General features: G+C 47.5%; 1 protein-coding gene across 1 annotated transcript; it reads left to right on the forward strand.

Moving 5' to 3' along the window:
* The first annotated feature begins 16,751 nt into the window (after positions 1–16,751).
* Positions 16,752–18,056, forward strand: LOC141246630 (uncharacterized protein F54H12.2-like). Its single transcript, XM_073669134.1, has one exon. It carries the CDS (start codon positions 16,752–16,754, stop codon positions 18,054–18,056), a length of 1,305 nt encoding a protein of 434 aa, XP_073525235.1.
* Positions 18,057–18,278: the final 222 nt, after the last annotated feature.

Genomic DNA, 18,278 nt, shown 5'->3' on the forward strand with positions numbered 1-18,278 from the left:
TTGAGTTATCAGCTGCACTTTTAGTTTTTCAAAAATCAGCTCCTTAACAATAAAGTAAGCGTTGTATGGGCCGGCGTTGTGGGCTATAAACGTATAGTGTGAAAATTTACCGCTGGCAAAGAACTAAACAAAGTCATGAGTGCAAGTTTTACCTTCAAATTCCCAGGAAAGGTTACCACACAGCGTTGTAGCATAAATGTAATTCGGGATGTGCGTGCCTGTCTCCTGCATGCATTCAAAGTCGTAAAAGATATAGAGATCTGACTCTTCCTTTGGTACATACCTCCGCATGTAACAAAGATGGTCATCGAATTTATTTAGATGAATGTGACAAACAGTGCAGCGCAGACCATTACATTTAAGTTCAGTCTCACTATTTCGGGCTACAAAACGGTGACATTCATCACAGAATGTTTTAAGCCTACAGAATGTTGATTTTTCTGCGGCAAATTGTTTGTGATAATCTAAGCACTCGCTCGAGCGACAATACACCCGACAGGTAGGACATCGGGGTTGTTGCGCGCCAGTGCTTTCCACACAACTCTCTCTTTGACAAGCTCTACAAAAATACTGGCAAGAATGGTTGTACTTGTGATGAAACACCGAATTGCAGCGCTCACAAAAGTGAAACTCACCGATAAAACCCTTCATATTTTTGATACCATAGTAGTGGTCATCATGATGCAATAAGAAAATGGTTTTACCGCTAGCTGTGTTGGTTGTTTCAAAGTAACGCCAATCACCCTGACTGTAGTACAGCACTTTAATGTTGACGTCCAGATGTTTCTCAAAAGCTGCAATATCGCTGAAGCTTACTAGTTGGCTATCAGGTATGCACAAGTCTGTGTGTAGGCTGTTAGCGCGGCTCAGTAAAACTGCATCACCAACATCGGTGTCTGCCAACAAGGCACACACACTAGCAGCAAAACACAGATTTGTGCTGTAATTGTTAAAGTCGTACAGCCACTGTCTCTTTTGTTTGATGATTTGACTGCTCGTTATAGATTTAAGTCGTCTTTTTACACCGCCTCGCCTGTTTTTAATGATTGTAACGACTAATTTCAGGGAATTGGATGCTAAACATTCAGCATTACTTTGCAGTGTGCAAGCAACAGCGTTTAAAAATGATTCTGAACTAAAATCCTCCCGACTTTGTTTGGCAGCAAAAATGGGATCTAAGGTGTCACCCCCTTCGAGTCTTAACTGTACAAAATCACCAGGATCGATGTCTTGGATGATTCTGTCCAGTAATGACTGGACGGCGGCATGCACAGCATTCATGGCATCTACAAATGAATGTATTCGGTCTAAATTTTCAAATCTGAAATGATCAGTATACATGTGCGCATTGAAATTGCAGAGATGTCTTTCATGGTGGTGAAAATGCTGTAAAAATACTGAATGATCTGTCCCCGCTACATAATCACCACCACCAATACCTGCAGCAACATCATCAGCAACATAATCCTCTACATTTTCAGCATGGGGTTCATTGGGAGAGTTGTTTTGTGAATTTTTAAACACGCTGGTGGTAACATTTGCCGGGGCATCTTGACTGTGAAAATGTTGATGGGCTTGTTGTATCAGCAACTGAGGCTCCTGATTAGTCGTTGTGACACGAGAGGCCTCTCGTCGCCTTCTAGCCGCTAGTGACCGCTTAGCGCTCACCAATAGTTTTAGAGCTCGTTTTATGACTCTGGCTCTGTTATACAGATGTATTGGGGTTTTAGCCATTTTCTGCAGTCCACAACCAATCTGTCTCAGTCACAAGTTATTTGAATCTACAGATGTTGATGCTGTATCTGTATACAAGCGTCTGAATGTGTGCAGCTCATCAATATTTGCACGTGTTGGAAGTGCTGAAAATAATCTTTCATAAGTATCACAGAAAAAATTTATCTGGTTGCGCAAGTTTCTGTACTCTATGTAGCGCCAACCCAAGTCATGAAACACTTTTAATTCAGCTCCAACCCACCCAATATGGGTAGGGTATGGTGCCACGACGTCTGTTTTCTGCCTTTTACTTCTAGTAGGAGCTGAACGTGCTTGTCTCTTTGGAGCTCTTACAGCAGTAAAATCATTAGATGTGTGAGTGAGACCTGGATTTGTGATAGGGTGCTTACCATCAGCGAGCTGATCAATTTCTCTGTCGAGAGCTTCACGACTCTGTTGTGTCGGGACATTTGTGGAAATGATCTGGGGTGTTGTGGTTGGTAAAGGTGCTGTAGTGTTCTCAGTTGTACGCTTCTTATATTTTCGGGGTGGTGGTTGCGGACAGATCTTTACAGGTCGTTTTGGTGTCACACGGCTTCCTCCCTGCTGAATCACAGAGATTGGAGATAGAGGTATTCTTCTCACAGCCCCATTAGCTGATTGTAGCGGGATCTGTGCCGTTGTGGTGTTCTGAGGCTCCACTGACGGTTGTAGAGCAGATGTAGTTGCTTCATTTTGGTTACAGTGTGTAGCTAAAAGAAAAGTATTATACATACTTTCTTCAACGTTGCTCGAAGTGTGCTGAGCGTCAGTGGAGAAAATCTCTTTTAGCAGAGGACTTCATCCACTATAAATTCATGCTCAATACCTATAACTCTGCCCTTCATCTGGCCAAACAATCCTACTTCACCACCCTCATCACTTCAATGTCCAACAACCCAAAACGACTTTTCGAAACCTTAAACTCCCTCCTGAAACCTAAAGCACAGGCCCCCACCACCAACCTCAGCAGTGAGGATCTGGCCACTTATTTCTTGGAAAAAATCAACCACATCCATCAGGACATCTCAGCCCAATCTCCTCAGTGCCTGGATCCCCTTCCCTACTGCACTTCAAGCTCACTAGCCATCTTTGAGCCTGTCACAGAAGAAGAGGTTACCCAGCTCCTCGCTTCTTCTCGGCCTACAACCTGCAACAGTGACCCCATTCCTTCACATCTCCTGCAGTCCCTCTCACCGGTGGTCACCACTCACCTGACTAAAATATTTAACCTCTCTCTTTCGTCAGGTATCTTTCCCTCCTCATTTAAACATGCCATCATAACCCCTTTACTTAAAAAGCCATCCCTGGACCAGAACTGCACTGCTAACTATAGACCTGTCTCTAATCTTCCCTTCATCTCTAAACTCCTGGAACGCTTGGTCCACTCCCGTCTAATCCGCTATCTCTCAGATAACTCTCTCCTCGACCCTCTACAATCTGGTTTCCGCTCCTTACACTCCACTGAAACTGCCCTCACTAAAGTCTCTAACGATCTACTAACAGCCAAATCCAAAGGTCACTGCTCCCTGCTGATTCTCCTGGATCTCTCTGCAGCATTTGACACTGTGGATCACCAGCTCCTCCTCACTATGCTCCGCTCTATAGGCCTCAAGGAAACCGTTCTCTCCTGGTTCTCCTCCTACCTCTCTGACCGCTCCTTCACTGTATCTTTTGCCGGCTCCTCTTCCCCTCCTCATCCCCTTACTATCGGGGTTCCTCAGGGCTCAGTCCTAGGCCCCCTCCTCTTCTCTCTATACACTGCCCCTATTGGACAAACAATCAGCAGATTTGGGTTCCAGTATCATCTCTATGCTGACGACACCCAACTATACACTTCTTCCCCTGACATCACCCCTACCCTAATACAAAACACCAAGGATTGTTTATCTGCTGTGTCTAGCATCATGTCCTCCCTCTATCTCAAATTGAATCTCTCCAAAACTGAACTTCTTGTGTTTCCCCCCTCTAGTAACCTAACTCTACCTAATATCGAAATTACCTTGGAGGGGTCAACCATAACTCCCAAGCAGCACGCCCGCTGCCTTGGGGTCATATTCGACACTAACCTTTCCTTTACTCCCTATATCCGATCACTCACTCGCTCTTGTCACCTGCATCTTAAAAACATCTCCAGAATCCGACCTTTTCTCACTTTGGAAACTGCTAAAACTCTTACTGTCGCTCTTTTTCACTCTCGTCTGGACTACTGCAACTCTCTTCTGATCGGTCTCCCTCTTACCAAAATTTCCCCTCTCCAATCTGTCCTGAATGCGGCAGCCAGGGTCGTATTTATGTCCAGCCGCTTCACCGATGCCTCCACCTTGTGCCAGTCATTACACTGGTTACCCATTCACTACAGGGTCCAATATAATCTCATTGCTCTCACCCACAAAGCTCTCTACAGTTCTGCACCACCTTATATCTCCTCTCTCATCTCAGTCTATCGTCCTACACGTGCCCTCCGTTCCACAAATGACCTAAGGCTAACATCCCCCATAATCCGAACCTCACACCTCGGTCTCCAAGACTTCTCTCGTGCTGCACCAGTTCTCTGGAGTGCTCTACCCCAGACGATCCGATTGATGCCTAGCCCCGATGTCTTCAAGCGCGCTTTAAAAACCCATCTCTTTAAACAAGCCTACCACCTCAACTACTCAGTAAACTAACTTTCCCCTGTTCCCTCCTAAATACTATTCAGAATCTGCACCCTACTGTTCATCTGTTTCTACACCCTCCATGCACTCGATAACTGCACTCGGTAATTGAGTATTGCACTTTAACATACAGGCTGATGACCGGATCATACAGCTTTATATGATAATCCCGACTTATTATAATTGCCAGACCTGAAATAACAAGCACTTTCCACCTATTGTGTCCCCCCATTTCCATGTAGATTGTAAGCTTGCGAGCAGGGACCTCTCTCCTGATGTAACTGTTAAACTGTCTCACCTTGTATTGATTTTATTGTTTGTACATGTCCCCGCTTAATTGTAAAGTGCTGCGGAATATGTTGGCGCTATATAAATAAAAATTATTATTATTATTATTATGTCAGTTACATGTGAAATCTTTGTAACGTTGTATGAATAAATATTGAGCAGAAATATTTAGGTAGCTACTTACAAGTATGAAAGGGCATTTTGGCGGCTGGTTGCGCTATATTAGCTGATGTTTCACAGGATGACGTGTTGCGGGTGCTAGAGTCCCTCTGGTCTGCACTTGGTGGTATAGGTCTATTCTCTTTTGAAAAGCTGATTTTTCTGGCCATCAATTTACGGCCTGTGAATAAAATATAGCCATTAGCATGGTGAAGAAATGCTTTTCTTTTAGAACCCGCGCTCCACATATTATGCTTACCTTTACTATTTATGCCCAGCACGCTTAGTGATTTCCCCGGCCTTTTAGTTGCTTTAGAATCGTGGTTGGTTCTAGCAACAGACCCCGCATGAAGCAATTTGCCGCCTGTATAAAAATTTGTATTTAGTTTCATGTGTAAATACATATGAACAACTGTTGTTTTTCAAAGAGACGTGACCTTTTCTTTTCCTATTCATCAGGTGGTGTGGTGTTCTCGACTTTTTAGGTGGATTAGAAGTCAGCGTGTTTTTCGGCGTATACGTCGCCTGCAGCACCCCTGCATCTGTATACATATTAGAATTTACATTCATGTATAAATACACAGGATGAAACATTGTGTAAATAGATAGGTGTGTGCATATATATATTTATATAGTTTGAGCTTACCACTGATCGGCTGTTGTAAATTAGTTTCGCTTGTCTCTCCTGCAGTGCTGGTACAGGCCATAGTTTCTGCAGCTGCGACACCAGTAACATCAATATTCATATCTGCTAGAATATCGTCAAGCTCGCAATCCATATACGCCGCTTTAACAAGAAAGAATGAAATATAAAAATATTATATAAAACATCTGCATATAATTGAAATAAGATAATAACAATTCTAGCTATATTCGATGTAATGCATACCTAATTCTGTATCTGTAAGTGTGGCACCCCAGGGGTCTGGTCTCCACAGTAATAGCAATATTATGTCTGAGAGCAGGTGGGAGGTCTCTTGGTCAGGAATCCTACGCATGCCACACCTCCTGCCCAGTCCTGGGAGGGGAAGAACTTCCCCTATATAAAACTGGGGCTGAGGCAGGGTTAGAGAGAAGAAGAGTAGAGAAGAAGAGGAGCAGCATAGGAAAGAGAGATTAGGAGCTCTGAGGAAGTCGTGCTAAAAGGAATCAGGGGCTGGTAGCTGAAGAGCTCGCCCTGATTGAAGAGTAACCACCGGACCCGGAGTCCGAGGCTGTGGGGATTAACCCTGACCCAGCAGCAGAAACCGACCGGCAGGGGATTTCAGGTCCTCTGGCCAAGAAACCCGAAGGCACGGTCACACGCGTGGGACCAGCACCGCCGTCGTGGAGCGGAAGCCACTAGAAGGCCCCGAGTCACCGGCCATACGGGTGAGCACCACACGGTACACTCAGGGACGTGGGCTACCTTTACCCGCCTCTAGCAAGGTAGCCAGAAGAGTACAATTAGTTGGGGAGGCCTACAACTCCGCCTGGCCAAGGGGGATCCCATCTGCTCAAGGACTGACCAGGCCCCGACCGCTAGCCAGTACTCCGGGAGGGTCTATCTTTGTCACCAGTAAAGACCCTGAACTACACCGCATCGTCTCTGAGTGGTTCCTGCTACCCCCATCATCCACGTCAGCTGCCCTGAGGCCATACCTCTCCCGTTGGGGGTTATACCATCCACGCTGCACCATCCTACCACCGGCCTCAGCGGTCTGCCCTGCAGCGGCAGCTCCATAGCTGCATTCAACGGGTGGCGTAGTCATCCTACATCTACTGCTAATTTACCGCCACTTAGTCTGACACCCTGGGCACGGACCGGGTCACCGCCACAAGGACTACTACCCCTATCCAGATCCGGCTCCGGGTATCCCTTGAACATGGCCCAGGGGGCGCGTCAGCTTTTGGCGTAGTCGGCAGGATACTGTGCCCGCAACCACCGGGTACTGCGTGCCTGAAAAAAGAGACTTTTAAACTTATCTGTGGTGAAGATTCCCGCCATCCGGCGCCATCTTCAGCCTTCTTCCCGCCATCGGTGAAGATTCCCGCCATCCGGCGCCATCTTCAACCTTCTACCCGCCGTTGGACGCCATCTTGAAGACGCCGCGCGGGAAGAAGAGGGGCGTGGACTCCGAAAGCGCGCGAGAACTGAAGCCCCGCCTCACGTCCGGACGTTGCGTAAGGTCCTGGAAGGAGCCCAGCAGACGCCGACGTCACAGGAGCGTGACGGAAGGTCCTCAACCCTGACGATCCACTGCGGAGCCGCGGCCTACGGAAGAGGATCATCGCAAGGTAGGCCACGGTCCACTAGGGGGGAGGAAGATGTCGGATACGGAGGAGAGCTTCACTGCCTCAACCCCCGCCAGCGCTGCTGCAGTCATGCCTTTCACCATGCCCTATATCCCGGGAGCAGCCTGGCTACCCCAATACTCAGGGGAGTCACATACCCTGAATGACTTTAGAGAAAAGCTGGATAGCCTCTTCCAGGTGTACCCCCTCACAGAAGAGCAAAAAGTGAGCATCCTGGTGGCCCAACTAACCGGGGCAGCCCAAAGGGAGGTAAAGTCCTGGCCACCTGGGAGGAGGACTGTCGCAGGGATATTAACCCGGCTGAGGGACACCTTTGATACCCGCACCTCAGCCGAGATTAAGCTTAAATTCTATGGGTGCAAGCAGCGAGCACATGAGAGTATAAGGGACTATGCACTAAACCTACAAGAGGCCCTAAGAGCCATTAAGCAGACTGACCCCGACAGTGTGGGAAACGAGGACAGGCTGTTGACCGAACAATTTATAGAGGGACTATATTGCAATGTCCACCGAACCCAGTTGCGGGCCATAGCCTTACAGGATCCTCATCTGGACTTTGCACAGTTCAAGGACAGAGCCATCCGGGTGCTCCGAGAACCGGCACCGGGTGGCGTTGTGACCCACAGGCGCCCAGCTATCACTTACCACCAGGAGGCGGCGCCCTTGTCGGCAGGGCCTGTGGGGGCTGATGCGCAGGCTTTGAACAATGACCCGGCTCCAGACCTGCACCATCAGGTCCAAGAGCTAGCTAAAAGCGTTGCTGCGCTAACCCGAACTGTGCAGTCTTTACAGGTTTCCACTCCAGGGAAGATCCAGCTGGCATCCGGACCGGAGGACATCCCGTGGCGTCGACCAAGGAGGACCCCACCGGCCAGAGGAAGACCCAGCGACCGATACAACGAGGACGGACAACCCATCTGCCGCCGCTGCAATCAACCCGGACATATGGCAAGGTACTGTCCTTTAAACTGGCACAACCTGGGGTAGAGGGCCAACCCCCAGGAAAAAGATCACCAGGCCCATCGAACTGGCGCGACAAATATGTGGGAGGACGTCCAGTCTTGCCTGTGGTACTGGATGGCATTCCTATGAGTGCCCTACTAGACACTGGGTCACAGGTCACCACCATCCCGTACGTGCTCTTCAAGCAGTACTGGAATGACTCGGATATAACCCGCTACCCTGACGACGACTTGAGTATCATCGCCAGCAATGGTCAACCCGTGCCGCAGATCGGATTTAAAGAGATGACCATTAAAATCGGTAGAGTCGAACTGGCAGCACAGGGACTGATCATTGTAGACATTGACAAGCGTGAGAGTCACCCAAAGATAACTCTAGGAACTAATGTGATTGAAAATTGTCTTGCAGAGGTGATTTTCATTTTACAGCAGGTTGCCAAGAACGCCAGCTCCGGCCAGCAGCGAGTGCTCCAGAAAGAGATCCGTGCACTGATGCGACGGCAACAAGTGGAACTCTCCGGCGGTGAGATTGGTAGCGTAAGAATGTGTAACCCTTTCCCTATTGCCATGCCCCCGAAAAGTGAAATGATGATTTGGTGCCGGGCAGCTATTGGTCTAAGAGGTAGAGACTACCAAGCAATGGTAGAACCCGTCTACTCAGACAGTAGGCCCACCATTTTGACAGCACGGGGGGTAGTTGATGTACGCCATGGGAGGGTACCCGTTCGCATAATAAATATCGGGAAAAGGGAAGTATACCTGCCCCGGTATGCTACGCAAGCCAAATTATATACTATCAACCAAAATTCTATACAGTCTGTGGAACCCTTGCCTCCATCTCATCCGGAGGAAGGTAACGGCTCTAAGGAATTAATGGAGGATTGGTGTCAGCAACTACATTTGGGTACTGACTCCACTCCCTCCCATCAGAAACAGGGAGTCTCCCGGGTGGTTCAAGAGTACGAGAGAGTGTTTAGTAAACACCCGTTAGACTTCGGGCGAGTCAAGGGGGTAGAACATCACATCCCCACGGGAGACCATCCTCCCTTAAAAGAGAGGTATCGACCCGTACCCCCTGCACACTACCAACACGCCAAGGGGATGCTTAGAGACATGAAGGAGGCTGGGGTAATCAGGGATAGCTGTAGCCCCTGGGCAGCTCCACTAGTCTTGGTCAAAAAGAAAGACAACACCATGAGAATGTGTGTAGATTACCGGAAAATTAACCATATCACACACAAAGATGCGTACCCCTTACCAAGAATAGAGGAGTCTTTGGCTGCTTTAAAATCTGCTAACTTCTTCTCCACCTTGGATCTCACTAGCGGGTACTGGCAGGTTCCTGTAGCAGAGGCGGATCGGGAGAAGACCGCATTCACCACCCCGATGGGACTTAGTGAGTTGACCTGCATGCCGTTTGGACTCTGCAACGCACCAGGAACCTTCCAGCGATTGATGGAGTGCTGTCTGGGACACCGAAACTTTGAGATCGTCCTGTTATACCTGGACGATGTCATCGTCTACTCCAAGACCTACGAGGACCACCTGAAGCACCTGGCGGAAGTGTTTGAAGCTCTGGCAAGTTACGGCCTAAAGGTGAAACCCTCCAAGTGTCACCTCCTGAAACCAAAGGTGCAGTACCTGGGACACGTGGTGAGTGCTGACGGAGTGGCTCCCGACCCTGATAAGATCACCGCAATTAAGGAATGGCCAAGCCCCTCCAGCGTAAAGGAAGTGCGGCAGTTCCTCGGGTTGGTAGGCTACTACCGAAGGTTCATTCCCGGTTTCACCAAAAAGGCAGCTCCTATGCAGGACCTCCTGATAGGCCAGTCCAGGAAGGCCAAGAACCAGAAACCGCCCTTCAGATGGGAGAAGCTGGAAGAAGAGTCCTTCCGCCAGCTGAAGATGGCCCTCACGGGGGATGAAATCCTGGCGTACCCTGATTATAGCCAGCCCTTTATCCTCTACACCGACGCCAGTAACATCGGGCTAGGAGCCGTACTGTCCCAGATCCAGCAGGGGAAAGAACGGGTAATTGCTTACGCCAGCCGAAAACTGCGACCCACCGAAAGAAACCCTGAGAATTACAGCTCATTTAAGCTAGAGTTCCTGGCAGTGGTGTGGGCAGTCACCGAACGCTTTAAGCACTACCTCGCTTCTTCCCGGTTCACCGTGTACACGGATAACAACCCGTTGACACACCTGGACACTGCAAGACTCGGTGCTCTAGAGCAGAGATGGATGGCCCGCTTGTCCAACTATGAGTTTACAATCAAATACCGGGCAGGACGCTCCAATACCAACGCGGACGCCCTGTCCAGGATGCCAAACCTACCGGACGTAGGGGAAGATTCAGAAGGACTGGAAGAAGTTGAGCTCCCCGCGTTCCACCGTCATAGGACTATCCAGTATTCCCACCGTGTAAGGAGTAAGCAATCCGCTACGTTGAACCCCTTACCTCACTACAACTGGGTGGAGACGCAAGACAGTGACCCTGCCGTCCGACTGGTAAAGGAGATGCTGACTCGGCCAGATGCACGCCTTGACCCGGACGCTCCGGAGGAAGCCAAACAACTGTGGGCTGAGAAGAGTCGACTGTTCCTTTACAAAGGGAAGTTGTGCCGCAGAATGGTTAACTCCCGGACGCATGAACTAATCTGGCAAGTGGTGGTGCCAAGAAGAGACGCAGCTATGGTGATGGAGGCATACCACGACGGAGCTGGGCATTTCGGATGGAAGAAGTTGGAGTTCCTGCTGCGCGGGCGGTTCCATTGGGTAGGCATGAGAGGAACCATCGAGAGGTGGTGCAGAGACTGTGGCCCATGCAACCTAAGAAGGAGGGACCGTTCCAGCCAGAAGACTCCCCTGCGGTCCATCATCACCAGACAGCCGTTGGAACTGGTAGCCTTGGATCATGTAAAACTGACCCCAAGCAGAAGTGGCTACGTCTACGCGTTAACCATCGTGGATCACTACTCCCGATTCTTGGTTGTCGTCCCCGTCAAGGACTTAACGGCTCAAACAGCAGCTAGAGCCTTCCAGCAGCACTTCTGCCGTCCGCACGGATACCCGGAGCAGGTGCTGACGGACCAGGGGCCTGCCTTTGAAGCGGAGGTCTTCCAGGAGTTCTGCACCCTGTATGGATGCCGGAAGATAAGAACAACACCCTATCACCCGCAAACTAATGGACTTTGTGAGAAAATGAACCAGGTGGTGATAGATCTTCTGAAAACATTGCCCCTGGAGGAACGCAGTCTGTAGCCTGAGAAGCTGCCCGACCTGGTGGACCTATACAGCCACATCCCTGTAGGTTCCACCAACTGTACCCTGGCTTACCTGATGAGGGCAAGACCTGGTAAGCTTCCTATTGATCTGGAGATGGGAGTCCTGACACCAGAGGACACTTCACCAGAAGCAGACTGGGACACAGAGAGGCAGCAGCAGTACCGAAAAGTACAGGAGAGCGTGGAGCGTAGTCTCTGTCAAGCTAGGGAAAGACAAGAGAAAAATTACAACCAGTATGCTCCCGCTGTTCCCCTGGTGCCCGGAGAGCAGGTCTTGAAGAGGAAAAGACGGCTCCACAAGTTGGACGACCAGTGGGAGAAGGACCCGTACACCGTACTGCCCTCAAGCCACGACAACCCAAAGATCTGTACGATCAGTAAAGACGGAGGGAAAACCACAGCCATTGTATCCCGGGATCACCTGAAGAAGTGTCCCGAACAGCTACAGAACCATGAAGAGGAACAAGAGGACCCTCGACCCGTAGAGGAAAGGGAAGATATGGTTAGTACTGTGCTCGGAGACTTCCCTCGGTCTTGGACTCAAGTCAATGGTGCTGTTGTGGTACCCGTCCTCACGTTCCTCCAACCAGCATCCCAAGTGCCTATGGAGACACAGGTAGAGCGGGAAGAACAGCCGGTCCAGGAGGCAGAAGGCCCCACACAAGCAGACCAGGAAAATCAACCCTCTGCTTATAGTGAGCCTGCCATACCCCTAGTGACCCAAAGAGTCCGTAGACGGCTGTCCAGTTTACCCTTGACAGCTCCTATACCCTGTAGCTCAGGACCAGTCAACCAGCTCCGTAGGTCCACTAGGGTCACTAGAGGCCAGTTGCCCATACGGTGGAGGATCTAAATGTTCAAGCTGTTTTATTAATGTTTACCTGTTTATTGTTGCTTGTGTATAATTATGTGTTTCTAGTTATTTATAGGAGTCTTTGGTGGATTTACCGGGAATCCTTTGTGCATATAGTTGGAGCGTAACCCAGGACGGACTAAAAGACTGTTAAGGACTCGGGGCAGGACAGACCCCTACCTGGTTACGTCTCCCTGTGTTGGTGAAATGGACACCCTTGTTTTCCTTAAAAGTTACACCCGGTTGCGGACACGCCGTGACCATCCTAATGTGTTTTTCTTTATTGTACTGTTTCTGTTTCTACTTGTTATGTTTTACAAAAAATATGTTTAGTCCCGGAGTACTAAATTTCACTAGGGGGGAATGTGGCACCCCAGGGGTCTGGTCTCCACAGTAATAGCAATATTATGTCTGAGAGCAGGTGGGAGGTCTCTTGGTCAGGAATCCTACGCATGCCACACCTCCTGCCCAGTCCTGGGAGGGGAAGAACTTCCCCTATATAAAACTGGGGCTGAGGCAGGGTTAGAGAGAAGAAGAGTAGAGAAGAAGAGGAGCAGCATAGGAAAGAGAGATCAGGAGCTCTGAGGAAGTCGTGCTAAAAGGAATCAGGGGCTGGTAGCTGAAGAGCTCGCCCTGATTGAAGAGTAACCACCGGACCCGGAGTCCGAGGCTGTGGGGATTAACCCTGACCCAGCAGCAGAAACCGACCGGCAGGGGATTTCAGGTCCTCTGGCCAAGAAACCCGAAGGCACGGTCACACGCGTGGGACCAGCACCGCCGTCGTGCAGCGGAAGCCACTAGAAGGCCCCGAGTCACCGGCCATACGGGTGAGCACCACACGGTACACTCAGGGACGTGGGCTACCTTTACCCGCCTCTAGCAAGGTAGCCAGAAGAGTACAATTAGTTGGGGAGGCCTACAACTCCGCCTGGCCAAGGGGGATCCCATCTGCTCAAGGACTGACCAGGCCCCGACCGCTAGCCAGTACTCCGGGAGGGTCTATCTTTGTCACCAGTAAAGACCCTGAACTACACCGCATCGTCTCTGAGTGGTTCCTGCTACCCCCATCATCCACGTCGGCTGCCCTGAGGCCATACCTCTCCCGTTGGGGGTTATACCATCCACGCTGCACCATCCTACCACCGGCCTCAGCGGTCTGCCCTGCAGCGGCAGCTCCATAGCTGCATTCAACGGGTGGCGTAGTCGTCCTACATCTACTGCTAATTTACCGCCACTTAGTCTGACACCCTGGGCACGGACCGGGTCACCGCCACAAGGACTACTACCCCTATCCAGATCCGGCTCCGGGTATCCCTTGAACATGGCCCAGGGGGCGCGTCATAAGCATGTCAACGTATGGATCTACAAAATTTTGTCCTTCCATCTAAAATAAAATTAAGTATGTGTGAATTTTCTGTGCTACCTGTACTAAATCTATAGTAATACAATACTGATTTGAATGACGACTGCCTGCATTCAAGTAAGGTACAATACTGAAACTAGCAAATGTTCTGCATTTTATATAATTAATATAACTTTAAAAGAAGTAGATTATGTTACACATCATGTAAATTAAAAGCAGCTGCATAAATACCACTATATTAAGCAAGCAAAACTACCAAACTAATACAGGGTAAACTCTTTATACATGATTAAACACAGCGTGCAGTGAATGCTCTATTTAGTGATCATTAACATCTAGTAACTATTATGTTATTTCAGTTGTAGCATATTGAATATATGACTAAATTATTAAAACAAATAATACCTTTAACTATGCACGGTTAAACATAATTAAACAACTGGGTATAGTGGTAAGACAAAATAACTAGAATAATGAGTAATGGGCTGATTATACTTACTTTTAGACTCGATCTGAGCTGTGAGGAATGTTGGTTGTCACGGTTTTCTGTCTCTGAGAACTGCTATGGATCAACACTTTCTGTCTCAGAGCTGTGTGTCATGCTGTCAGGCTGGAAGAATACATGAATATAAAGGAGGCTACCAGAAAAACACACCTTCTGTTAACTCCCACAAACACCCACAAACACAGCCCAGTTACGCCTCTCCACAATGATTATTGATTGTCTTAATACAATCATGCTATAGTTAGATTAAAACCAGGGTTACATTTTATACGCTTTTATTTCTGATAGAGAGAAGCAAGTGTTCATCGGCTCCAGTCACTCATTTATTCAATCATGACGCCTAAACGCAATGAAGAAATATTACAGAAGCAATATTTCACACCTAAAGCAGCTGCCTCATTGGGCGGTATTGAAAATTTATATAGAGAAACTAGAAAGCACGGTATTAAAAAGCCTGAAGTGATTGATTGGCTGAATAAACAAGATTCGTGCACACTACACAAGCCGGTTAGAAAACGTTTTTTGACAAATAAAATTTTTGTCTCAGACATTGATTCGCAATGGCAGGCAGATTTGGTTAGCTTGATTGAAATTTCACGTGAAAATGATGATATCAAATACATCCTGACGGTAATTGATGTGCTGTCAAAACTTGCGTGGTGTGTGGCCTTACCAAACAAGACCGGATCATCTGTCGCTCGTGCATTCGAATTAATATTTGAAAATGATCAGCGTATACCGCAGAAATTACAGATGGATCAGGGCAAAGAATTTATGAATAGCGCTGTGAAGGGTGTTTGTAAAATACATAAAATACATAATTTTTTTACGCACAATACAGTAAAAGCCTCCATTATTGAACGATTTAACCGCACATTGAAAACCCGGATGTGGCGCTATCTTACGAAGCATAATACCTTTAGGTATATTGATATTTTAGCTGATCTGGTGCATAGCTACAATCATACTTATCACACTACAATTCGTTGCAGGCCGGTTGATGTGACAAAACATAACTCGCTACAAATCTGGCGAAATATTTACAGTTCTAGCATTCCTGTTAAACCTATTAAGCCCTCTTTAAAAATCGGCGATCATGTGAGAGTGTCACAATTTAAAGGAACTTTTGCTAAGGGGTATGAACAAACGTACACTGATGAGATATTTATCATTAGCGCTGTCAACACTAAATTTCAAAAACCTCTCTATAAAATTGCTGATTTGAGTGGCGAGGCTGTAGAGGGTTCATTTTATAAGGCGGAGCTTCAGAAAATACCTATGGATCAGAATCGTGTCTACAGAGTAGAAAAAATATTAAGAACTAAACGTGTCAGGGGTAAGACACTTTGCTTTGTCAAATGGCTCGGGTATCCATCAAAATTCAACAGTTGGCTTGACGCGTCACAGCTGCAAGATATATAGCCATGGAAGGTGGATCATTTTATATAACACTGCCTAGTAACGCCTCATCTAAAATCTACCCCGAAAACACAATTTCCACTTTTACCACCAAATTATCAAAACCTGTTCACCTTTCCGGTCCCTTCGAGGTGGCACTCACTGAAATCCAGTATCCGCATACATGGTACACATTTGAACAGAATGACGGGAATTTCTATATAGGAAAGCGTGGAGATGTGCTAAAGGAATATTACGTAAAATCTGGGTTTTATTCAACAATCGCAGAACTTATAAGAGCGATTAATGAGAGAATTGATATTCTGAAAATTTCTGGTGAAGGTTTTAAGTTGCGTTATGATGATGTGAAAAGAAGTGTTACCCTGACGGATTCCCCAACAATACATTTTGCACCTGGTCAGAAACTGGCACACATTTTAGGCCTCCCCACCTATATTGAGGCCTCTGTAGATAACAGTCTGCTTGAGCGGAAGAAGGCTTATGCGGATATAAAAGACGGATTTTATACATTGTTTGTGTACACAGATATAATACAACATCAACTTGTGGGGGACAGTTATGTCCAACTTTTGAGAACGGCTCAGGTAACCGGCAAGAGCGGTGAAATTATCACCCTTCAGTACGCAAGACCCGATTACGTGCCCTTATGCAAGCACGATTTTGATTCTGTGACAATCTCTATCTTATCAGACCAAGGTTACCCAGTTAAATTCAAGTACGGAAAAAGTATTGTGCGATTACATTTTAGACCGCGACAGCATTGACACGATAAAATGGTGTCTCAAAGGGTGTACGGAGATCCCACCATTTATGCCCGCTACTATATTGCGCAGTCGGGCCACAGTTTAGAGGGTTTCACCGGCAGTGAGTACATGTATGGCTCAGGATTGGCCGGCATATTTAAAGGTTTATTCCGCCGCGCCGTGCCCCTTTTCAGAAAGGGCTTAGAATTAGTAAAACCACACGTGAAGACGGCTGTCAGAAACATTGCTAAAGATGCTGTCACAACTGTCTCATCAGCCATTATGAATAGGATAAATACACCACCGCAGGAGGGATCTGGTATAATTTATGTTGCTAAAAAAACACAAAAAAGAAAGAGACGCGCGAGTCATTCAATACCACCAATGCTCATGAATAAAAATACAACCAAGAGACGAGCCCGTCAGAAAAGAGTAAGACGCTCTGCGGGCGACATCTTCTAAGCGATTATCATGGCCTTCCTGCATGATGCTTCTGTAGAGTGCGCAAAATCTGAACTGGATATTTTTGACATTCCCCCGACACAAACGAGTATAGAGAAATCTCTTTTTGTAGAAGTACAGCCTATTGCAGCTCTGTCAGACAATGCACCCCTAGAATTTTTCATATCGGGGAGTGGAGATTATTATTTTGACCTAAATAACACGCTGCTGTACATAAATTGTCGCATCGTCAAACAGGATAATACGCCTATTGCTGATGGAGCACGTGTGGCGCTCATAAACTACCCTCTAGCCACTCTTTTTAATCAAGTCGATATTACTCTGGGAGATCGCCTTATCTCACAATCGGACAATCTCTACAGCTATAGAGCATACATAGAGGCCCTTTTAAATTACAGCTCGCAGACGCTGTCAGCACAGTTTACTGCAAGATTCTATAAAGACACTGCAGGCCATCATAATGATCGTAACTTGGATGGCGCAAATGTTGGGTTTATCAAAAGATCCCTGGCAACTTCCCACTCCAGGCCTGTTGATCTCTTGGGCCCCATTTTTGGAGATATATTTAATCAACCAAAGCTAATATTGAATGGTCTTGACCTTAAGGTCAAGTTAACAAGAAATAAGGATACTTTCTCTTTGATGTCATCAGAAGTCGATCCTCTGAAAGTGCAAATCTTACAAGCGGCTCTCTATGTAAAGAGAGTGCAGGTCTCTCCAGCAGTCCGGATAGGTCACAGCCAGGCCCTCTTATCCACAACAGCCAAGTATGCCATTGACCGAACCTGCATGAAGGTGTACAGCATCGCTGTCGGTACACGGATCACGAACCACGAGAACCTTTTCCTAGGACAGATCCCTAAGGCTGTTATATTGTGCTTTGTAGATAATGAAGCATTTAGCGGCTCTTATGCTAAAAACCCGCTTTGTTTCAGCCACTACAATGTGAGCCACGCAGCTCTATACCTGGACGGCCAGCAGATCCCCGCACGACCCTTTCAGCCTAATTTTAATATTGATTTATCCGTCAGAGAGTATATGGCGCTTGCCCATATATCCGGGAAGCAAAAGGCTGATTGTGCCATGGCAATAGATCGTGAAGAATTTATGTCTGGTTTCACTTTATTTGCTTTTGATTTATCACCTGATCAAGAACCGGGGGGGCATTTCTCACTTATTAAAACAGGTAACCTACGCGCTGAAGTTCGGTTTGCTCTACCGACCCCCCACACAATAAATATGCTTGTTTTTGCAATCAATCCCAGCATTCTGGAAATTAATAATAGGAGAGAGATCTTGTACGATTTTAACTGATAATGGATAATCTACAACTCACAACACTGCTGAAGGCCGATCGCTATACAGAACGCATATTCGCCGGTGTGTTTCCGTGTGACTTGCTACCGTCGCGCAGAGTGAATCAAAGACCAGCTGCATATATTGTGAACACAGACTCAGCTGGCCAGCCCGGGCGGCACTGGCTGTTGATCGTACCCTGCAATGATAAGAGGGGCATATTTTTTGATAGCTATGGCT

Source organism: Phyllobates terribilis, unplaced genomic scaffold (genome assembly GCF_046119375.1).
Source record: "Phyllobates terribilis strain yellow unplaced genomic scaffold, ASM4611937v1 Scaffold_2__4_contigs__length_985480577, whole genome shotgun sequence".
Classification (NCBI taxonomy): Eukaryota; Metazoa; Chordata; class Amphibia; order Anura; family Dendrobatidae; genus Phyllobates; species Phyllobates terribilis.